General features: G+C 44.4%; 1 protein-coding gene across 1 annotated transcript; it reads left to right on the forward strand.

Moving 5' to 3' along the window:
* Positions 1-7,107: 7,107 nt before the first annotated feature.
* On the forward strand, positions 7,108-22,463 carry LOC136566476 (myosin heavy chain, skeletal muscle, adult-like). The gene is made up of 38 exons (XM_066565631.1): positions 7,108-7,314; positions 7,401-7,544; positions 7,636-7,792; positions 9,694-9,721; positions 9,819-9,933; positions 10,019-10,111; positions 10,241-10,304; positions 10,401-10,499; positions 10,604-10,707; positions 10,807-10,945; positions 11,582-11,700; positions 11,797-11,946; positions 12,501-12,671; positions 13,229-13,538; positions 13,697-13,770; positions 14,021-14,108; positions 14,203-14,320; positions 14,654-14,777; positions 14,864-15,000; positions 15,105-15,360; positions 16,156-16,398; positions 16,505-16,681; positions 16,767-16,912; positions 17,000-17,090; positions 17,178-17,567; positions 17,720-17,846; positions 18,013-18,131; positions 18,588-18,784; positions 19,151-19,334; positions 19,421-19,586; positions 19,757-19,881; positions 20,033-20,341; positions 20,443-20,646; positions 20,914-21,039; positions 21,134-21,304; positions 21,396-21,500; positions 21,643-21,738; positions 22,308-22,463. The coding sequence occupies exons 1-38, from the start codon at positions 7,108-7,110 to the stop codon at positions 22,461-22,463; spliced, it is 5,829 nt and encodes a 1,942-aa protein (XP_066421728.1).
* The last annotated feature ends 1,315 nt before the right edge of the window (positions 22,464-23,778 follow it).

Here is a 23,778-nt window from a genome sequence, read left to right on the forward strand (position 1 = left end):
GACACTTAGGTGTCACCAAGCAAAATAAAGACATTCCTAGGTTTAAAATATACAGCTGAAACTTCAGAAGTCCCACATGTTTTCCCTGCTGTGAGATTAGCTAATAACTGCATCAATCATTGCAGAAATGAGTCTCCAAAGGAAGGATCAGAAGAACTCAAAGCCATCTCAGTCCATTCACAGCTACCCTGAGATATAAGGATGTTCTAAGTAGTGCAGGCACAAAGGTCAGCTCTCTCCTGTTCTGTTCTTGCAATGGCCAAGACTAACTGGCCAAAAGTACCTCACCAGGTTAGTTAATCTCTCCTTTGTTAGGCTCATCACTGTTTTGGTTTTTTTTGCTAGACGTAATCCCCAACTCTTTTTTTATCCATCCATTTTAGCACTGCTCATCTGGAATGATAGCTCAAGTTTCTGAAGGACTCATTTTACCCAGGTAAAAAATTGCCCAGATTAAATATGCAGAAACCAGAGAAAGTACTCAACATATTTAATTTTATTCAACCCAATACCCATCTTTCAATAGAAATTCAATGTAAAATTCATTCTCACCATCTCAAGGGTCCAGTGTTCAGCCACATCTTAGCAAAAGTGTCACAGTGAGAAGCTTGCACCAGAGAATTAATGTTCTGGCATTTCTCCTTGTCTCATGCCAGCATTCCTGAGAGGTCTTACTTTACCCAGGCATCTTCAGTAAGAGGCTACACATTCCTTATCAGTCATTAAGGATCCGCAGGCAAAAAGGTCCCTCCTGGCATGTTTTAAAAATATTAACAGCATAGCTGAGAATAGCATTTGCAAGCTGCAAATCCCATTGCATTTGCAAGCTGCAATTCGCATGGGAAATTTTCCTTCTAGATTAATGTAAAACTAACATGAAGCAGTAAAAATGCTGCACATCTTCCATTTTTTAACAAGAAACCTGGGTGCTTATCTTTGCATTTTGGATCAAGTCAGTATATGAGACAACATATTTTCTTGCATGTTGATAATTTCATTCCTACAGCTAAAGGCTTCTCATTAGATGATAAACTATTCTAGTAACCCTGTCTGTTTTCCAGATCTATGTGATTAACCTTTCTTTGGCAACAATAAGTATGTATATGTGTTCCAGGTGTAGCACTTGGATTAATTTTGTTTTCTTGGTTCAGTCTACTGAAACTAAGCTATTTCTAAAATGAGAAGGGAGAGAATGAATTAAGAGGATTTCATCACAATTCTTGATTTTAATCTCCAAAGTATGAAACTCCACTTGAGATTTTTTGCCTTTTGAGACTGAAAAAGAAATGTTGAAAAGTGTTAACACATTCAAAAATGAATGATGCTGTAGTGAGTTTGTCTCCTGGATTCCTACAGAAGTGACAGCAGAGCTCAAGCCCTTTCCATTCCAGCAAAACTTCTGCTGCATCAACTTCTCATTTACAATGCACCCACATTACTGCATCTTCTCTCTCCACTGCCTGTCCCTCCTCTCTTTACATCCCCTGTCCTACATTACCCCCACTGGTGAGTGCTCTCATTCTTCTCACCCTCACCCACCTATCCTCAACATGTCCTTGGAGGCGTGTCCCTTGCAGTGAGCCCCTGCCCAGGCACAGGGTGGGACAGGCTCACTGCTCCTCTGCTCTCCCAGCTGTCTGAGCTTAGTTTACATGGGCCATGGTCTGCCAGGGAACCAGCACATCCATGCAGATCCTGCTCATTCCTGGTCCCTCCCATGGCCCTGAGCACCTCCCAGTTCCCAATCAGGGCATCAGGGACCCCAATTACCTGAGGAGGAGCTGCAATGACCTGTCCCCAGGCCCAAGGAGACACAGCTGTTTGTGTAGGACACCTGAGCCTCCTCTCCAGGTCCTCAACCCACAGCAGGAAGTTTCCTACTGGAGCAGAAGCTGAGCATCTCTGAGCTCTGTCCAACCTTTCAGGGCTGAATACCAAGAGTTTGCTTTATCCTGTGAGCTTCATGTTGTTAGGGAAATAAGTAAGACATTGAAGTCATGCTTTTAATCTTCATCCAGTGGTGGTAGTAATGACTTATCAAGACCCAATTTCACTCTGCAATGCCTCTTGTTATCCCCCTGAATCTCTACTGTATCTTTCCCATGAAATGTCATGCCATTCTGTAAGCAGCAAAACCTCACAAGGCCTAGATCAGAGGACATGTCCAGAGGACATCATATAAGTATAATCAGTGTTACATTGGAATCTACTGATGCTTATTGACTTGAATGAATTATCCCCAAAGATACAGTCAGTTGTAAATAAATGTCATAGCAGCCAATCTTCAGGAAAAGTTTCTGGACTCAAAACTCCCCAGTCCCAATCTCAGTGAGGCATGATGCTACCGAACATGTGAAAGTTTCTTTGTGAATCTATAAATGAGTACTTCTTCATCTACTGCCCACTGAATGGATATCCTACTGGACAAATAAACATCCTGAAGACATGTCTGAAATTTCAGATTGTACTGGGAAACTAGTGAAAAAGTAGAAACTAATGCAACTGCAAGAGATAGGTGATGAGCATATAAAAATTATAAATTGAACATAATTTCACTGCTGCACCATAGTGCAAGGGGAAATGGGACCTCACAGTTTATTTTCTACTACAGTGGACTCTGCTGGCTACCACAGGGCAATCTGTTTATAATAAGATTCAACCTAGACAGGATGAAAAGGCCTTCCTTGCCAAATGTGAGAAGTCAGCAGTGCTCATTTTCAATCAGTTTTTTCAAGCTGCATAACAGAATGGATGAGAATTATATGAAGATCTGATCCTTCTTTTCTTAGGTTTATTTTTGGTAATACGTTCTGATGCCAGAACAAGGACCATGGGGCTTCTTCCACTGAAGAAACTCATTAATAAAACTATTGAAACATGGATAAAAGTAATTAAGAAAATACCACTCTTCCAGGCTGTGAAAAGTTTTCCACACTGAAATGTTACAAACTCTAGTCTCCAGTTTACAATGCAAATCTAAAAATGGTGAGATTTTGCTAGGCCATAGGCTGGAAATCTGCGTATGTACATATTTTTACTTGTTGCTAAGTATTCTCTCTCTCTCTGCCTGCTAACACAGAGTCTGAGATAGAAGAAGTCATATCCTAAGGTCTGGCAGACAGTGAGTCAGCTGCTTGATGTCTTTCTCAAGATGGTTCTATTTTCAGCATGCTTCAGTCTCTTCTTCAGGGGAAATGTCAAGCCCTGTAAGACCTTGCCCACCCCACATTGCTGAGCAGGATATTGCGTGTCAAGGGTCTGTGCTCACTCTCCCTCTCCTCTTTTTGAGTGTGCCATGCATGGAGCAGAGTCCAGCCCTGCAGTGACAGCAGCAGAACTGGGAGACAGTGGTGGGCAGGATCTATTTAATTTTTCTTTCTGTGTTAAGGCATCACTGCTGCTTTCAGTACAGCCTTTCCTAAGGACTAGCAGCCCAACAGCTGCCTGGCTATGTGTCTCACTCTTGCCTGTTGTAAGGCTGGGTCCACATCTTGCACAGCAAAACAGAAAGAAGTTCTCTGCTGAGTAGACTGGCTTTGTCATTTGCCACTGGGAAAGCAAAGATTTTCAGTTCCAAATGTGAGGGAGAGAATCCCCAGCTGTCACCCTAGGAGAAGCATCAGACATCCCTCACTCTTCTTTCATTGTCTCAAGTAAGAGTTGTCACATATTTCCTCTGTCTGAATCCTATAAATCATAAATTTCATCCTTTTGCTCAAAGCAAAACACTTCCTTATTTTTACAGACATGGGGATGCTGTGATTTTAGCTGTTAAAATCTTACATGGTACATGTAAAATCCATTATAATTTGCAACTAATTTTTCATTTTAGGGACATGCAGAATGTCTTTTATATCTCATCTTTCAGGGAAACTTAATTTAATATGCTTTAAATATACCTTCATATTTATCATTATAATCTCTTTCTATCCATTGGTATGTATCTCAAGATTCCAGAAATCACCTCAAGTGTTCTATGACATGAGCTGTACTTCAAGAGTTGATATATTGTCCATGAGGGAATGTGAGCTGCAATAGGTTTTTGCTTTTCTATTTTCAATAACATCACCTTGGATTTACTTACAATCAGTTGCAGGTTTTTGCCAGATGGCACAGAAAATCCTCAGCAACTAACCTTTTAATAAAGAGATCAGTCTGGAGAAATACTTTTTTTTTCAGACAGGAAAAAAGCTGTTGGTTCATAATGTGAAAATCAAATAATATTTCCTTTAGTGTATATGAAACTGATTGTCTGACCCCTGGCCTCTCTTACTAAACGGTACTCCTTCAGTTTGCTTTTTGATAGAATACTTTCATGCATTTTTCTATTTGATTTGCAGGGTTTTGACAAGGTTTTTAGAAGAAAAAGTCTCTCTAGTTTCATCATAGTCATGATCTAATAAAGCTCTTATATTCCAAAGGCCTGGTCTGTACTGCCATTAGAAGTCTAAATATGACAGAGCCAACTCTAGAGAAGAAATCTTAATGAATTTTTAAAATGAAAATTATTAAAATAAGTAATTTGGTTTATAAATTTAGTTAGAATATCCAAGGAAAGTTTTCTTACTGATAACAATGTTCAGAAAAATACCAATATTGGCTTTTGTAGCTTTTCTGTATTCAATGTTTGTTGCGACACTAGATTAAAAGGTTTGCAATTAAGAATTTTGGTCAATAATGGCATTTCACGCACACACACTCAAATTCCAATCCTTGTCCAATTATCAATTTTTTCTTTGTCTCTATTGTGTTTCGGTTGCTGACAAGGCAGCGTACCTGATGGTTCGTAATCAGCAGACCTGCTTTGACCTTGTATTGTCCTTGAGTCAAAGCTGGGAATGAATTAGTGACCAAACCTGTGGATTTTCTTAGGGGAATAAGGACGAACTTCTCTAACAAGGAGATGTGGCTGATAGCCCAGATGAAGTGCTTCTCTATCAGTGCAGCACTGTGGGCAACAGACAGAAGGAGCTGGTAGCCACTGCCCAGATGGGCACTATGGCCTGATTGCAAGCACAGAAACTCGTTGGGATGGACTGTGTGATTGACATGTGCTGTGACTGACAGATATAAAATAGCTGGAAGGGAGAGTCAAAGAAGGAGAGATGAGGGAGTTGCCCTGATGAGATGCATCCCCAGATCCTGAGGGAACTGGCAGATGAAGTGGTTAAGCCACTATCCATCACACTTGACAAGTCGTGGTTGTCTGATGAAGTTCCACTGTCAGAAAAAACCCTGTTTTTAAAAAGGGGCAAAAGAAAGACCCAAGGAACTACAGGCTGGTCAGGTTCACCTCTCTGCATGGCAAGATCATGAAGCAGATCCTTCTGGAAAATATGCTATGGTACATTGGCTGGATGATCACACATGAAGCCACAGTGGTCAATGGCTTGAATTTCAGGTGGAGACCAGTAACAAGTTGTGCCCCCCGGCAGGTTGTTTGAAACCAGCATTATATTTTAACACATTTATCAAGAATGTGGACACATTTATCAACACATTTATCAACAGTGGGGTTGAGGGCACTGTCAGCAAGTTTGCTGATAACACCAAGCCATGTGCTGCAGTCAACACACTGGAGGGAAGATAGATTCTGGTTGGATACAAGAGTGACATTTTTTAAGAAGATACCAGTGAGACACAGGCCCCAGAATACAGGAGTGCCCATGGAATCATTGGAAGTGTGCAAGCTCAGATTGAATGGGGCTTTGAGCAACCTGATCTAGTCAAAATTCCTACCCACAACAGTGATGTTGCACTAGATGGTTCTTTTAAGGTTTCTTCCAACCCAAACCATTCTCTGATTTGTCCTCTAAGTTCTGTATGTCCATGGAAGTCAGAGATTGTGCAGACACAGGACTTCTGATGTTCCCCTGCACTCACAGTTTTACACAGATTGTTTCTGAGCTCCTCCTGTTCAGGGCAGAGGGTATTTCCACCAGCTTCCCCCTGCCCTGCACAGGGAGCCCAGGGCTGAGCTCTGGTTCTGAACTCCAGAGAGCTGCATGATCATCCTTGGAACAAGCTTTTCATGCCCACAACAGTGCTTGATGTTGGATATCTCCTTGGATCATATTTCCTGACCTTGCCCTCTGCTCTTCATTGAGCTTTACCCACTGAGCTCTTTTAACAATCAAAATGCCCATGACCAGGAGAAGAGTGTGTTTCAAGGAGCTTCAGTGACAGTGATATTTGTGATGTGATGGAAATGCTGGACCGAGGATGTGTCAGAGTAACACCACAGTCATGCAATAAAAATCTGCCTTCAGTACATGAAGAAACCATTGGAAGCAGTATGGCTCACTGGTCCTACATCCAAATTTTCCAAATGCCACGACTAACTGAACTTCTGTCCTTATGTCTCTAGACAAATTATTTTTAGTCAATACATTCACAGCATTGGTAAGATACAAAACATTTCTAAATATATCTTATTAAATCAAATGACTGTGCCATTAGTTCAGTTTGCCAGACAATGCCTTGCCAAAGAATGTTTGCCAAAAAATGTTTTGACCGAAGAAAGGGGAAGAATGCAGAGCACCTGCCAATGAGACTCTATAAAAGAGTCTTTGCAGTGCTCTGCCCTGTCTACTAGAAAAGTTTCAAGGTAAGTGCACTGGATCTAGCTACTCGGTATTCCTCTTATTGCATATTATGCATATATATTTTTTTCCTTTGAAACTGGTTTCCAACTAAGTTTTTCCTTCTGCATTTAAGGCTATAAAATTTATTCTATCTATACTTTTAAAAATTATTTTATACTAGAATAAAAATGTTCCTTTAACATATTTCATATTCTCAAATATGACACTACAATCCATAAAGGCAAAGTAAAATCTACACAGTACCAGAAAGACACAAATAAAAAAAAAATTACAAGGTTGTTATATATTATTTAAGGATGAAACAATATTTTTCTCTTCTGGGTTTAAACCATTAAACACAAGGAAGGCAACTTTTGGTAGTTTTAGCAATTCTACTAAGTGCTCAATTTTAAATCATTAGAAAAGCTGTCCTTACAAGCAAGGTATAAGTATGATCTATTCATGTTACATTTCTTTTCTTCCACAGGGTTCTCTGCTGATGTGCCTTCAGTAAACTGCAGCCATGGCCTCTGCAGATGCTGAGTTAGCTTGTTTTGGGGAGGCAGCTCCTTACCTCCGAAAATCGGAGAAGGAGAGAATTGAGGCTCAGAACAAACCTTTTGATGCCAAGACATCAGTCTTTGTGGCTCATCCTAAAGAATCCTTTGTGAAAGGCAAAATTGAGAGCAGGGAATCAGGCAAAGTCACTGTCAAGACCGAAGGGGGAGAGGTGAGTCAAAAACAAGACTCAAGGACATTTGATCCCCACTTTGAGCTTTTAAGTGACACATGTGGATCTTTCTGTTTTTTTGGCAGACCCTGACTGTGAAAGAAGATCAAATCTTCTCCATGAACCCTCCCAAGTATGACAAAATCGAGGACATGGCCATGATGACCCACCTGCACGAACCCGCCGTGCTGTACAACCTCAAAGAGCGTTACGCAGCCTGGATGATCTACGTAAGTGGCAGCAGCAGCTTCCTCTGGGCAGCCTCAGCAGCTGCTGGGCCAGCCTCAGGGGAAGCCAAGGTGCTGTGTCCCTTCCTTGCAGACCTACTCGGGTCTCTTCTGCGTCACCGTCAACCCCTACAAGTGGCTGCCGGTGTACAACCCCGAGGTGGTGTTGGCCTACCGAGGCAAGAAGCGCCAGGAGGCCCCTCCACACATCTTCTCCATCTCTGACAACGCCTATCAGTTCATGCTGACTGGTGAGTTTCATGATTTTCTTTAAAATCACTTGGCTGTAAACTCTCACAAAGGAGAAAAAGTCTATTGATGGCAAAGTAGTTAATAGTGTTGTGCAGGTGCATTCTCTCTTGTCATTGGAAATGATGAAGACTTTCCTTTGGGTGAAGAGGATCAGGGTTGAGATCATTTAGTCAAACCTGACTTCCACAAGTTCATCCAACTGGGATGCACCTGCAAGTGCTGAGTGAACTGGAGGGCATCATATCTTGGCCTCTCATTCACCTTGGAATGGTCATGGCAGTCAGGAGACGTGTGTGAGGACTGGAAGAAAGCAAATGTCACAAATCTTCAAAAAGGGCAAAAAGGAAGATCCAAGGAACTACAGGCCTGTTGGCCTCACTTGAGTTTTGGAATGGCTAATCCTGGAGACTATCTCTAAAAACGCAGAATACAAGAATTTGATCAGGAGTAGTCAGCATGGCTTCACCAAAGGGAAATTATGCTTAATTCAACCTGATTTCTTTCTACAATGGGATAACTGCACTGAGATATGAGGGGAGAGCATTGAAAATTGTCTACCTGCATTTCAGCAAGGCTTTTGATGCTGTTTCTCATGATATCCTCATAGGCAAACTCAGGGAGGGAGGGCAGAACAAGTGGATGGTGAGCTGGATTGAAGACTGGTCTGAATGGCAACTCTCAAAGGGCTTGTTCTGGGCCTTCAACTGTTCAACATTTTTAAAAATAATCTGGAAGTGATGAAAATATTTCTGATTTCACTAAATTCTTAAGGTCAGCAAAAATGAAGTCTAATAATGAAGAATTTCAGGGGGACTTTATTACATTAAGTTCCTATTCTGTGAAATTGCAAGAATTTTTTGTGAACAGGAGTGTAAAACAAATGCCACGGGGAAAAAAACATCACTGCCAAGAATTTTTATAAGTATCTTCTAATACTGCTTCAAAATTTTGTCTTAAGTATCATAAATCTACAAAATAAAAAGCTGAAGCCTGGAGATCACTGAGAAAGAATTAGAGACCAAAACAGAAAGCATTACTATTATACAAGGGGTATCTTGGCTCCTGGTGTGTCATATGCATTTTCAGACTTCCTTCTTCACAAAAGAATGTAGTAAAGTGGAACAGGTAAAGAGGAAGATGAAAGGTTTCCCAAAGGTAGGACAGGCTGTGCTGGTAACCCTAGAAGGAAGATTTTTATTACTTTATAAAATTATGCATGGCAAAGATAAGATGAACAAAAAAGACAGAGACATGATGAAACAAACTCAACACCAGGAACATATTTTTTCCTTCATCATTGAGTGGTTCAAAAATGGAGCATAAAAATGGGACACAAAAATAAGTGAGCATGGGTTAAGAAAGCAGACAAAATTGTGGGAAACAAACTCAGCTCAAGCTATTGAAAAAAGATACATTAATTCTAGTTCTGGACATACCAAAATTTCAATATTACAGAGAAGACTATGCTGATAAAGGTTCCTACATGTTTATGATGTTCCTGTAATTTTATTTCATCACCAATCACTTGGGAACCAACATAAAAACTATTTAGAGGGTTTTGTGGACTGATCAGGAGTGGTTGTTCCTATATGAGAAGCACATGCTCCAGTTCAATTCAGCTTACTGATAGACCATTTAATCAGTAACTCTACAAAACTGATCCTTGGTTGAAATCATTTGACATAAACAAAATGAAGAGTATGACATGAAGGGAATATCCAGAAAAAGAACTGCATGTATGCTACGCCAGACACCATTGGAGGGTAGAGATGTCAACTTCCCAGCTGCAGCTGGGAACATGAGAATATTCAAAATGGGTGAAAGCATACAGGTTTATGAAAGAAATCAGCTGCCAATCGCCAGTGAATTAAAAATAATCTCTTTTCTGCCTTGTTCACAGATCGTGAGAACCAGTCCATCCTGATCACGTAGGTACCCCCCTGCGTGGGTCCCTGCGGGGCTGCCCGGTGCCAGGGCACCTCCTGCCTGACCACGCACCCTCTGCTTCTCTCTTGGCTTTGGCAGCGGAGAATCCGGGGCTGGGAAGACTGTGAACACAAAGCGTGTCATCCAGTACTTTGCAACAATTGCAGCCAGTGGAGAGAAGAAAAAGGAAGAACATGGATCAGGCAAAATGCAGGTGAGTCAGGAAGGACAGACTGAATGCTTGGCCTGTCATTGCCCTGCCAACCAAACACAGTCACTGAATAATGATGTCCCTGCAGGGAACGCTTGAGGATCAAATCATCAGCGCCAACCCACTGCTGGAGGCCTTTGGAAACGCCAAGACCGTGAGGAACGACAACTCCTCACGCTTTGTGAGTTCTTGCTTTGCATAAGATCTCCCCCCCTCATGGCAACACACTTGATGCCTGAGCAGTTCTTCATGCAAAGGAGATGTCAGCAGAACACATCCTGGCTGACCTGCTGCTGCTTCTGCTTAACAGGGCAAATTCATCAGAATCCACTTTGGTGCCACAGGCAAACTGGCTTCTGCTGACATTGAAACTTGTAAGAGATTCTCCTGGAAGGCTCCCATCCCTTCCCAAATTCCCATCTCCATGTACATTCCCACAAGTGTCTAACTCTTTCTACCTCTCTGGGCAGATCTGCTGGAGAAGTCCAGAGTCACTTTCCAGCTCCAGGCGGAAAGGAGCTACCACATCTTTTATCAGATCATGTCCAACAAGAAGCCAGAGCTAATTGGTAGGAAAGAGCATTATGGCTTTTTGGGTTGATCACTTAGGAACAGCTCCCTCTCTTACCTGTTGGCAAAAGTAAACCTATGCCTTGCCTTTTCCTATTTGCAGACATGCTCCTCATTACCACCAACCCCTATGATTTCCATTTTGTGAGTCAAGGAGAGGTCACTGTCCCCAGTATTGATGACCAAGAGGAGCTCATGGCTACAGATGTAAGTAACACAGCAACAAGGTACCTACAGAGCATGCCTTGAGGGTGACATCTCTGACCCACTAAGGACACATTTTTGAATTCATTATTTTGACTGCAGAGTGCCATTGACATCCTGGGCTTCACTGCAGATGAGAAAACAGCCATCTACAAGCTGACAGGGGCTGTCATGCACTATGGGAACCTCAAGTTCAAGCAGAAACAACGAGAGGAGCAGGCAGAGCCTGATGGCACAGAAGGTACCCACAAATTCAGGGGCTGATTTGTGCTCTTCTCTGCCTCCAGAGGCGATATGTTAGCCTCCAGAGGCACACTGCAGTGGCCTGAGTCCCCACATACCACACAGAGAATTCCTTTTTTGCCCCAGTCCCTCTAACTGCAGAGGCGCTTTCCTAGTCATGGGGAGTTCCATTATTCTATCCAATGGTGGCTCCCCAAAATCATACTGCCTGAATGCTGAAACTTCAATTTCAACACAGGCTATCTCTCTCTCTCTCTCTCTCTCAAATCTCTAAGCACTAAGACACCCTGATGGGCAATTGTGTTTTTGATGAAATAACTCCTGCAAGCTGTGCTACGCACAAATCCCCTTCCCACAGAGAGAAAATATGCCTTGCCTTACGTCCTGCTAGTGGCTTCTGTTGTTCTTCTGGGAAATTCCTGGTTCAAGCTCTTCCTATCCAAGCCATACTTGTTCCTGCTTTCAAAGACCACCATCAGTAGTTTCCAGAGTTTGCATTGCTTCACAGGCCTTCAATATGGAATGAGATAAATGTTTTTCCATTCCTAGAACATGAAGAGCAAAGTTGTTCACAACACCTGAAGTATAGAGATTGTCCATGAACAAGTGCTTTTCTCTCCCCCCCCACCTCTAGTGGCTGACAAGGCTGCCTACCTAACTGGCCTCAACTCAGCTGAATTTCTCAAGGCCTTGTGTTACCCCCGAGTCAAGGTTGGGAATGAATTCGTGACCAAAGGTCAAAACGTGACACAGGTAACATCTGACAGTTGAAAATGCACAGCTTGAAGGACTATGTGCGCATTTTTCTTTGCCCCTCAGAGGTAATTCCAATCCTGTCTCCTCCGCTAGGTGAACAATGCTGTGGGTGCCCTGGCCAAGGCAGTGTTTGAGAAGATGTTCCTGTGGATGGTTGTTCGTATCAACCAACAGCTGGACACGAAACAGCCCAGGCAGTACTTCATTGGTGTGCTGGACATTGCTGGCTTTGAGATCTTTGATGTAAGGAGCAAGGGTTTGACACCTTGACAGTGTCAATGGGCAAGGAGGGGTCAGGAGGACACAGGAACACACAGAGGACTAAGGCTCACACAGCTATGAGCCAGAGAGGTGGATGCTCTAGTAAAGGCAGTGGTCTGGCAAGTTCACAGCATGTTTCCTGTTCTGTGAATGCAGTGATGATGCAAGGACTTCTGTATCAGAACACAAAACCCCTCATATTATTGTTCTGAGACCTGGGAAATTCTTGGCTGAGACACTCAGGAGGTTTCTACCATCCAGCAGCTCAGAGAACTGGCACCATGGAGCTACTGAGCTTACCAAAGACTTGAAGCTGAGTAGCACAGTGAAAAAGAATTGTCACTTTTGCTTTGATTTGCAAAGTAATAATGAAAATCTCCTTCCAAGGACATTGAGTGTTAGAGTAGAAACACATGGTGGTATAGTAGGGTTGGGACTGGTGTTTCAACTTCAAACAGCCTTAGGAGAATGGTGGCAAGGGCCTGTGTGTTTTAGCACACCTTGAGAACCTGTGCACTTTTCCTTGCTTTGGGCAGTTCAACAGCTTTGAGCAGCTGTGCATCAACTTCACCAATGAGAAACTGCAACAGTTCTTCAACCACCACATGTTCGTGCTGGAGCAAGAGGAATACAAGAAGGAGGGGATTGAATGGGAGTTCATTGACTTTGGCATGGACCTGGCTGCCTGCATTGAGCTCATTGAGAAGGTACCTTTCCCTTGCATGATATGATGGCTGTTGGAATTCTGTGATGTTTCTGAGGCACAGTCAAATCCAAAGTCCACAGACAAATTTGAGAAATAAATATCATATCACCTGACCTCCCCAAACTAGAACGCCCCTTGTAGCTGTTTTTCCCCATATTTTTCTCTTTATCATTGCTTCCCCAATTCTACTACCAATTCTCATGTGAGCTGGATAGGCATTCCTACCAATTCCATGAAGATAGGCTGCAGGGAGGCAAGGGATGGCCAAAGAAATAAACTCCTTGACTGAGAACAACTCCTGGTAAACCCAGGCTTTCATCCAGGCTGAGATGCCCTCCAATAGTACAACAAGACTTTGATGTTCATAGTACAGGGTTCTTGTCATTGTCAAAGAGTCACAGATTGGTTTGGGTTGGAAGGGACCATAAAGAACATTTTGTTCCAATCCCCTACCATGGTGGGGGACTCCTTCCACTAGACCAGGCAGGTGAGCATCCCATCTAAAGCGACATTGAACATTTCCATTAACCTTCCCCTGTCACTTGTGATTTCTCCCAGCCCATGGGCATTTTCTCCATCCTGGAAGAGGAGTGCATGTTCCCCAAGGCAACTGACACCTCTTTCAAGAACAAGCTCTATGACCAGCACCTGGGCAAGTCCAACAACTTCCAGAAGCCCAAGCCTGCCAAAGGCAAGGCTGAGGCCCACTTCTCCCTGGTGCACTATGCTGGCACAGTGGACTACAACATCACTGGGTGGCTGGAGAAGAACAAGGACCCTCTGAATGAAACAGTCATTGGGCTGTACCAGAAATCATCCCTGAAGACCCTGGCTTTACTCTTTGCCAACTATGGTGGAGCAGATGCAGGTGCGTTTTGTAGAAATTTTATTTTTAATATGGCATGGTTTTCTTAGAATTAAAGCTAAACCACAAGGAATATAAAGTGGCTTTGTGTTTTGTAGTATCCAGTATTTATTGCCCATAATAAAAAAAAAATGTTTCTTTTTCTTTTCTGTGACTTGCAGATGCTGGTGGTGGTGGCAAGAAGGGAGGCAAGAAGAAGGGTTCTTCCTTCCAGACTGTCTCAGCTCTCTTCAGGGTAAGAGCAGAATTCATTTCCTCATTTAAATATCTACTTAAATATCATAGGAGTTCAGTGAAATTGCAGTCAGAAGACAAGCCTGTAATTCACTAAGACTCTGATTCGTATTTATACAATTTTTACACCAACTTAATTATGCATTTCCTACAGTTCAAGACCCAGAAAGACTAATTTTTTTTATGCACATCAAAGATAGGCATGGGGTTCTTACTAGATTAAACCTGAACTCTTCCTTGTAATCTCACAGGAAAATCTGAACAAGCTGATGACTAACTTGAGAAGCACTCACCCCCATTTTGTACGGTGCATCATCCCAAATGAAACTAAAACACCTGGTAAGGCAAGCCAAGGGGAGGAAAGCTTGAGCAGCAGAAGCTCTTCTCCTGAGTGCCAAACAGCAGGGTAGTCACTAATGGTGGTATTTGTCAGGTGCCATGGAGCATGAGCTGGTGCTGCACCAGCTGCGCTGTAACGGCGTGCTGGAAGGGATCAGGATCTGCAGGAAAGGGTTCCCCAGCAGAGTCCTCTATGCTGACTTCAAACAGAGGTGAGAGCTCTGAACCTTTCTGCCAATTCACAGCAAACTGAAGAGCCTAATCATCTTAAAAATCTTTACATTTTACATTGTCATGTTTTGTTGTGAATTTATGATTTATTTTATGCTGATTGTGAGGAGACATTGGACTCTTAGTTAATGGTATGAATGGTTCTTGCACCCTCACAGTGTCTTTCACGTCTTTCACTGTCTTGAAAGAATGCACTCTTATGATATGTTTCATGAACATGATATTATTCAGCTGTTGCTAAGTAGGCAGTGAGGTTCAATCACAGTGATGGTTTCAGAACTGTTGATTTCTTAATGTTCTGCCTTCTCCTACAGATACAGAGTACTTAATGCCAGTGCAATTCCAGAAGGTCAGTTCATGGATAACAAGAAGGCTTCAGAGAAGCTTCTTGGGTCCATTGATGTTGACCACACCCAGTACAGATTTGGGCACACCAAGGTAGAATGAAGTTCTGTATTAAAATACAGTGTGCCCCAGTAATGCACTACCCAACACTTATGTACTACAATTTTGCCTTTCTCAAGGTGTTCTTCAAAGCTGGACTGATAGGTGTGCTAGAGGAGATGAGAGATGAGAAACTGGCAGAGATTATGACCATGATACAAGCCAGGTCCAGAGGCTTCCTGATGAGAGTGGAGTACCAGAGAATGGTGGAGCGGAGGTAGATACTTTTCCCTCATTTGTTATGTTGTAATGGTAGCTGGCTAATTGAGTCAAAATTCACCAAACACAGGATATTCCATAACCATGTGGATTTGTTTTCAGGGACTCCATCTTCTGCATCCAGTACAACGTTCGTGCATTCATGAATGTCAAACACTGGCCATGGATGAAGCTGTTCTTCAAGATCAAGCCTTTGCTGAAGAGTGCAGAGTCTGAGAAGGAAATGGCCAACATGAAACAAGAATTTGAGAAAACCAAGGAAGAGCTTGCAAAGTCTGAGGCAAAGCGGAAGGAGCTGGAAGAGAAAATGGTGGCCCTGGTGCAGGAGAAAAATGACCTGCAGCTCCAAGTGCAGGCTGTGAGTACCATGGTTCATTTTCCTCTGGAAAAAGAGTGATGTACTGTCAGAATGCTTCTTATCCTGCAAAGAGATTCACAGGAATTAATGGGTAGAAGAAAACAGTTTAAATCACACACTCTGAGGCACTCTAATTTTGAGTAGTAAACAGGCACTGGCAGGGGCATACTGAGACTCCTGGCTGACCCACATGGCACTCCCCATTGCTGTTGTCTGAGGAAAGAGCCACGTAGCAGCAGACAATGTGTATTGAACAGCGGAGAACTTGGAGCTTGAAGAGAAATAATTTTCAAAGCAGTGTTTCTGTCTAACACTGTAAAAGCAAACCTGAGAATAACCTACTTTTTCTCCAAACTCAATTAGGAAAACGCAATTTGACCAAAGAAAACAAATCATTCTGCACTGAAGTATTCTCATAAAGCTTCTATTGCTGAAATACTATAAAGTTAACTAGTCAATTAAGCAGAAGAAGATATTGCATATTTTTTCCATGAGAAAACTACTCCAAGCCATTATTCCTGCTGAAACTAGAAACTGAAGTAACCCCTATTCCATTCTGCTTGTGAGTGTTATGAGGCATTCTCATAGCTAGTCACCCTAGGAGACATATTTAGGAGGCACAAAAATTTGGAATAAATATTGAATTCCAAATGACAAGGCTTACCAGTAGACACCACTCAAGATCTCTCTGCTGCTGATCTTGAATGTCAGGTTCAATTGTTACTCAGTAATAAAAGAGGCAGAGCTGGGAAAGTTCAAAACATCAGAATCCACAAATTTCTATCTCCCCACCAGGAAGCAGATAGCTTGGCTGATGCTGAGGAAAGGTGTGACCAGCTCATCAAAAACAAAATCCAGCTGGAAGCCAAAATTAAGGAGCTGACAGAAAGGGCTGAAGAAGAAGAGGAAATTAATGCTGAGTTGACAGCCAAGAAGAGGAAGCTGGAGGATGAATGTTCAGAGCTGAAGAAAGATATTGATGACCTTGAGCTAACACTGGCCAAGGTGGAGAAGGAAAAACATGCCACTGAAAACAAGGTATGAGGTAGAACCAGTCACTCGCACTCCAGAAAATGGGCTGTGTGTTATCACAGGACTTCTATAGCTGCTTCCTTTATTTATATTTGGTCCCTTCTTCTCAAAGGTGAAAAACCTGACTGAGGAGATGGCAGCTCTGGATGAGACCATTGCCAAGCTGACAAAGGAGAAGAAAGCCCTCCAAGAGGCCCATCAGCAGACCCTGGATGACCTGCAGGTAGAGGAAGACAAAGTCAATACTCTGACCAAAGCCAAGACCAAGCTGGAACAGCAAGTGGATGATGTAAGCACACAGACATAGAGCAGGAACAGGACAGGTATGGAGTCCAACGTGGCTGGCAGAGGGCTGATGGTCTTGTTGTGTTTAGCTGGAAGGGTCCCTGGAGCAAGAGAAGAAACTGCGCATGGACCTGGAGAGAGCGAAGAGGAAACTGGAAGGAGACCTGAAGCTGGCCCAGGACAGCATCATGGATTTGGAGAATGATAAGCAGCAGCTGGATGAAAAACTGAAGAAGTAAGTGTGGCTCTGGGGCACCTGAGTGCTGGGCTGCAGCAGTTGTCTTTTTCCTTGGAGCTCTAACACGGTTCCCTTGTCCCAAAGGAAAGATTTTGAAATCAGCCAGATCCAGAGCAAGATTGAAGATGAACAAGCCCTGGGCATGCAATTTCAGAAGAAGATCAAGGAGCTGCAGGCAAGTCTCTGTTCCTTGCCCTGCCTTGCTCAGCTCAGCTCAGGCAGGAGGAGGGCACAGCTGTGAAGGGTCCCTGCTGTTCTGCAGGCCCGCATTGAGGAGCTGGAGGAGGAAATTGAGGCAGAGCGAACCTCTCGCGCTAAAGCAGAGAAGCATCGCGCTGACCTGTCCAGGGAGCTGGAGGAGATCAGCGAGCGCCTGGAAGAAGCAGGAGGGGCCACAGCAGCTCAGATTGAGATGAACAAGAAGCGTGAGGCAGAGTTCCAGAAGATGCGCCGTGACCTGGAAGAGGCCACGCTGCAGCACGAAGCCACGGCTTCTGCCCTGCGCAAGAAGCACGCGGACAGCACAGCTGAGCTGGGCGAGCAGATCGACAACCTGCAACGCGTGAAGCAGAAGCTGGAGAAGGAGAAGAGTGAGCTGAAAATGGAGATTGATGACTTGGCCAGCAACATGGAGTCTGTCTCCAAAGCCAAGGTATGGAGTTGCAGGAGAAAATGCTCACAAGAACAAAGTGTGGCACGAAAGCTGCCTCTGACACACACATTCTCAGAAACAAAATCTCCACTGTGACAATAAGGCAGAGTGCAGACCATCATCTCTTTTCCTTTTCTTTGTTTCCTCGCTAGGCCAATCTGGAGAAGATGTGCCGCACACTGGAAGATCAGCTGAGTGAGCTCAAAACTAAGGATGAGCAGAATCAGCGCATGATCAACGACCTCAATACGCAAAGAGCTCGTCTGCAGACAGAGTCAGGTGAGACATCCTCATCCCCAAAGTTCAAGTGCAGGACCTCTGTGCCCTGAGAGTACAAGTGGCAGCTGGTATAAGCTCTCCAGGCCATTCCAGATTACATGGCTTTACAAGCAGAAGTTGTCATAAGAGGAACAATCTACTTCCTTTTTTTCCTTTCCTATTCCAGGTGAATTTTCCCGCCAGGTGGAGGAGAAAGATGCTCTGATTTCTCAGCTGTCTAGGGGCAAGCAAGGATTTACCCAACAGATTGAGGAACTCAAGAGACATCTAGAGGAAGAAATCAAGGTCTGGAAGTACCCTAGTGTCCACAGCCTACATCACCCCCAAAAGCATCTGCAGAATCCTGACTGATGCTAGACCGCTTCAGTGTTCTTTCCCCAAACACACATAGGACTGGAGGGGACACCAGTAATGCACAATGCCTTGCTCTTCCTCTAGAGAGGGAAGGAAGCCTGATATTTTAGGTGCTGGAGGAAGTAATCAACAAGGTTTCCATGAAATCGTGATGATCCTCTCTGAGACAGGATTCAGCCACATGTTTAAACAAGTAGCAGATTACTGTCCCCAATGGAGCCATTACTAATTCATCCTGATGCTCCAGAATATGTCAACGAGGGCTTCACCAGCTCCAAGCTATACATTTGCCCAATTAGAGTTTCATTCCGTTTTCATGTTCGAGTTCACAGTCAAGAGGGATTTAAATATAAGTATTCAAGTTTGCCAAACCCAATGTCCCCACAGGCCAAGAATGCCCTGGCCCACGCCCTGCAGTCCGCTCGCCACGACTGTGACTTGCTCCGGGAACAATATGAGGAGGAGCAGGAGGCCAAGGCAGAGCTGCAGCGAGCCATGTCCAAGGCCAACAGTGAAGTGGCCCAGTGGAGAACCAAATATGAGACGGACGCGATTCAGCGCACAGAGGAGCTCGAGGAGGCCAAGTATGTGGGGAAGCAGAATGGGAAATGATGGGAGAAGACTGAAACTGGTCAAAGGAAATTAGAATGTCTGCGAGTGTGCTCAGACAAGGGTCGTATAAAGGCAAGGACATTGTGTATTTGAAAAAAAAATGGAGAAAGAGGGAGGGAGAAAAAAAGAGAGATTGGAAGAGAAAACATAGTCATTAGAAGTGCTAAGGCATGTCTAATCCTCCCCAGGTGACAGGACGCAGAAAAGGATAAATTCTTACATATCTGTGAAAAGTGCTTGGCTAAAAACCCTCAAATTGACAAACCTGCACTCTTATGACATTATAGAACAGACAGCATTCCAAGCCCTGACATGCAACTGTGCTTGTCTCCTCCCAGGAAGAAGCTGGCCCAGCGCCTGCAGGATGCAGAGGAGCATGTTGAGGCTGTCAATGCCAAATGTGCCTCCCTGGAAAAGACAAAGCAGAGGCTGCAGAATGAAGTGGAGGACCTGATGATTGATGTGGAGAGATCCAATGCTGCCTGTGCTGCTCTGGATAAGAAGCAGAAGAACTTTGACAAGGTCTTTTGGCCTCCAGCACCAGCACTCCTGGTCAGAGCAGGGCCCTGTGATGGCCACAGCCCTACTCACCCCCCATTTCTCTTCAGATCCTGGCAGAATGGAAGCAGAAGTATGAGGAAACGCAGGCTGAGCTGGAGGCCTCGCAGAAGGAGTCGCGCTCTCTGAGCACGGAGCTGTTCAAGATGAAGAATGCTTATGAGGAGTCCTTGGACCACCTGGAAACAATGAAGCGGGAGAACAAGAACTTGCAGCGTAAGTCCCTGGCCCTCTGCTCCTCCCTGGCCTTTCTCACTATCAGCCATTCCCACCATTCTTCATGGCTCTGTGCCTGCAGGTCTGCAGAGATGCCTGTCACCTTGGTGGGACAGGCCCTTTTCATTCTGCTCTCTGCCTGACCATGCCATTGATCTTTGTTCCCACAGAGGAGATTTCCGACCTCACGGAGCAGATTGCGGAGGGAGGAAAGGCGATTCATGAGCTGGAGAAAGTCAAGAAGCAGATTGAGCAGGAGAAATCTGAACTTCAGGCCTCCCTGGAGGAAGCTGAGGTACAGACAAGGCTAATTAATGATGGCCCCCACCAACAAGAGTATGGGTGTAGTCTTTTGGAGAGAGAGCAGGATCCAAGCCTGCCTTTCATATGGAACTGCATGAAAGATTACTTTGAAAATAAAACATCCTTTGTGCTGAATTGTGCAGGCCTCCCTGGAACATGAGGAGGGGAAGATCCTGCGCCTGCAGCTTGAGCTCAACCAAGTGAAGTCTGAGATTGACAGGAAGATAGCAGAGAAAGATGAGGAGATTGACCAGCTGAAGAGGAACCACCTCAGAATTGTGGAGTCCATGCAGAGCACCCTGGATGCTGAGATCAGGAGCAGGAATGAAGCCCTGAGGCTGAAGAAGAAGATGGAGGGAGACCTGAATGAAATGGAGATCCAGCTGAGCCATGCCAACCGCCAGGCTGCAGAGGCACAGAAGAACCTGAGGAACACCCAGGCTGTGCTCAAGGTCCGTTCAGCAGAGCTACAGAAAGAGAAATGAGATCCATGACTTTTTTACTATTGAAGCACCCACTGATGCCTGGTAATTTCCCTTGTCTCTCTTTCCAGGACACTCAGCTGCACTTGGACGATGCTCTCAGGACACAGGATGACCTGAAGGAGCAGGTGGCCATGGTGGAGCGCAGAGCAAACCTGCTGCAGGCTGAAGTTGAGGAGCTCCGGGCAGCCCTGGAGCAGACGGAGCGGTCGAGGAAATTGGCTGAGCAGGAGCTTCTGGATGCCACTGAACGTGCACAGCTCCTCCACACCCAGGTAAGATGCTGTTGGAAATTATTCCCATTCACAAGTGATAACAAAGACTGAAATTGTTATTCATCTTTTAAGTGACTTCTGTGTACACATTTGAAGAAATGTGCTGCAATATGTCCCCTCCATCCAGCCCTCAATATCTGGTTTACTGCTCTGCTACTAAAGAAGTCTCTTGCACTAAAGACATTCCTAAACCATAGCCACATTTTCAGGCCTTGATGTGGAGGCATTTGGTCTGACAGTAGGAATCTTGTCTTTCCTGTTGCACAGAACACCAGCCTGATCAATACCAAGAAGAAGCTGGAAACAGACATTTCTCAGATCCAGAGTGAAATGGAGGATACCATCCAGGAAGCCCGCAATGCTGAGGAGAAGGCCAAGAAGGCCATCACAGATGTGAGTTGGACGCTCCTGGCATTGCTGCTGGTGAATGTAGTCTCCCCAAAACATCTCCAGTCCCAAAATGTCTTTGACCCTTTGCTCTGATCAGGCGGCCATGATGGCAGAAGAGCTGAAGAAGGAGCAGGACACCAGTGCCCACCTGGAGAGGATGAAGAAGAACCTGGACCAGACAGTGAAGGACCTGCAGCACCGTCTGGAAGAGGCCGAGCAGCTGGCACTGAAGGGAGGGAAGAAGCAGATCCAGAAGCTGGAGGCCAGGGTGTGTAGGGCTGGGGCTGTGCCTGAGTGAGCGTGTCCCTCCTTGGAGAGACATTGCCAGGGCAGCTGCAGGGCTGGGCTTGTCCTTGCAGGTGCGGGAGCTGGAAGGGGAGGTTGATGCTGAGCAGAAGCGCAGCGCTGAAGCCGTGAAGGGTGTGCGCAAGTACGAGCGCAGGGTGAAGGAACTCACCTACCAGGTAAGGCAGGAGCTCTCCTGCTCTCACTGGGCTTTCTCACAGTGAGTCACATTTTGCCCACACCATCCCCATGGGGAATTGTTAACCTCATGTGATGCAGAACCAAGAATTGACTCTCTATTGTGTTTGCCAACTGCTTTAGTCTGAGGAAGACAGGAAGAATGTGCTCAGGCTGCAGGATCTGGTGGACAAGCTGCAAATGAAAGTGAAATCCTACAAGAGACAAGCTGAGGAGGCTGTAAGTATCGCTCTGAGAATGGGTAAAAATTCCATTAGGGCAGGACACACATTGAATGAGTCTGAATACCAGGAGAGGGATATGAAAGAAACTCCCAAGACGCAACATTTTTGGCCATGCTGTTTTGCTATAGTTTCATGAGGCCTTGGTGAGCCCTGGGCACCCTGCATTTAGGAACATTCATGAAGGGAAGATCTGCAGCCTGTTTCACAGAGGAGGCCAGAGTAAACAAACCCAGGGGCCACACCCAGTGACTGACAAATTCCTGAATCTCTGCTACTAATCAGCAGCAGGAGGCTTCAAAAAACTCATACAGAGAAACAGTGTGAGAATAAGTACAGAAATGATAAAATCGAAGGGATGAATTTGCTCCTCATATGTGACACAGTCCTGGTGAAGCTTGTCCCAGTAGGGCCCTGAAAAGGGGAGGATGAGGAGCTCTGTGTGAAGCTGATGTGTGAGCAGTGGTGGGAGGGGGATGGAGATTTGCAGGCCCATAAGGCTGACTTGCAGCAGGAGTGAAAGCCCTGCCCTGGGCTCCTCACCCCTCACTCCCTCTCCCCACACAGGAGGAGCTGTCCAATGTCAACCTGTCCAAGTTCCGCAAGATCCAGCACGAGCTGGAGGAGGCCGAGGAGCGGGCTGACATTGCAGAGTCACAGGTCAACAAGCTCCGAGCCAAGAGCCGTGACATTCATGGCAAGAAGATAGAAGAGGAAGAGTGAGGATATCAGGCATCAAAGTGACCTGAGGGCTGCACAAAATGTGTACTCTCTGTCACTTCCTTCTTTCTGCAATTTTTGTTTTAACCATTTTAATGTCTAGAGAATAAATCCTGTAGATTCGTTTGTGTGCATACCATGAGCAGTGCTTTTCATTTCTTTCTGGTTTTATTGGTAGAATAAGCTTTTCATGGCAGTGCTTATTGTTGGATATCTTGCATCACATTTACTGACATTGCCCTCTGCTCTTCATTGAGCTTTACCCGCTAAGCTCTTTTAATAATCAAAATGCCAATGACCAGGAGAAGAGCATGCTCAAAACTGACACTGTTTAAAGCAGCTCAAGTGACAGTGCCCTTTTTCCTAGAACTTGACCAGTCATTCTCCAGAACTACTGGCAAATTTTCCCTTTCTCAGAGTATTGCCTACAGCAATGCTGCTCCAAACCAGGCAGCACTGTGTTGAGAGCTCTTGTTGCTGGAGCTCTATGAATATGTAAGAGTGCAAGAGATTTGTGATTTGGGAGTACTGGACTGAGGATGTGTCAGAGTGCAGAGGATCCCAGACCAATGCTGCGTGTATGAATGTGGGTAGAGTTGTGTGTGGGCAGAAGGGTTGAGGTTTTTTTGGGGTTGTACGTAGTGAAGGCCTGACTTGGTTGAGAGCATTGCTTGGTATACATTGACAATAAGCACATAAATATTAGAAACACAGGCCTGAGCTCTTTAAGGCATGTTAGCACTTCATGTTTGTGTGAGATGAAACAGGAAATATCACTGTATAGTTATTGACTGTATGTCTACTGGGGGTTAAAAGTATTTCCTGGTCTAGGTTACTTTTGCCTCTTAGGCTCTCTTAACCCTTAGAAAATCTTTAATAAATTTTGAGAAACAGAAAAAAAAATTATATGAAGAATTTTCCTATTAATAAATGTGCTTTTTATACATTTCTTCTCTATCAGCTCTGTAACAGAAGCATCAACTTTTTCACAATCTGAAATTAGTTGCAAAAAAGGGTATAATTTTTTTTCAGGTGTGAGATATTATGAATAATTTTTTTGTTTGAAACTATGAAGAACTTTCTGTTATATCACTTATGACTGATTATTGCAATAATGAACATTCCTCTAGTATGCACATTTTGAATTTTTTGATTTCTGCAAAATACCAAGTGAGGGTTTATTCACGTACATACTCAATTGCTTTTATAGCTAAGGAGTCACATTTCACACTGAAGGCACAAACTGCACGTCCAAACTTGAAACCGTATTCGACCTTGCTGTCTGTTGGATTCTTCTCTATCTGATATCCCTGGACCA

The sequence above is a fragment of the Molothrus aeneus genome, chromosome 25, assembly GCF_037042795.1.
Source record: "Molothrus aeneus isolate 106 chromosome 25, BPBGC_Maene_1.0, whole genome shotgun sequence".
NCBI lineage: Eukaryota > Metazoa > Chordata > Aves > Passeriformes > Icteridae > Molothrus > Molothrus aeneus.

Bases quoted from the DNA above. Each gene is read 5' to 3' on its own strand.
- LOC136566476 (XM_066565631.1), top strand. From the start codon at position 7,108: ATGGCCTCTGCAGATGCTGAGTTAGCTTGTTTTGGGGAGGCAGCTCCT. The intron at 12,672-13,228 runs GTACCTTTCCCT...GATTTCTCCCAG, and splicing joins GCATTGAGCTCATTGAGAAG to CCCATGGGCATTTTCTCCAT. The intron at 14,109-14,202 runs GTAAGGCAAGCC...GGTATTTGTCAG, and splicing joins AAATGAAACTAAAACACCTG to GTGCCATGGAGCATGAGCTG.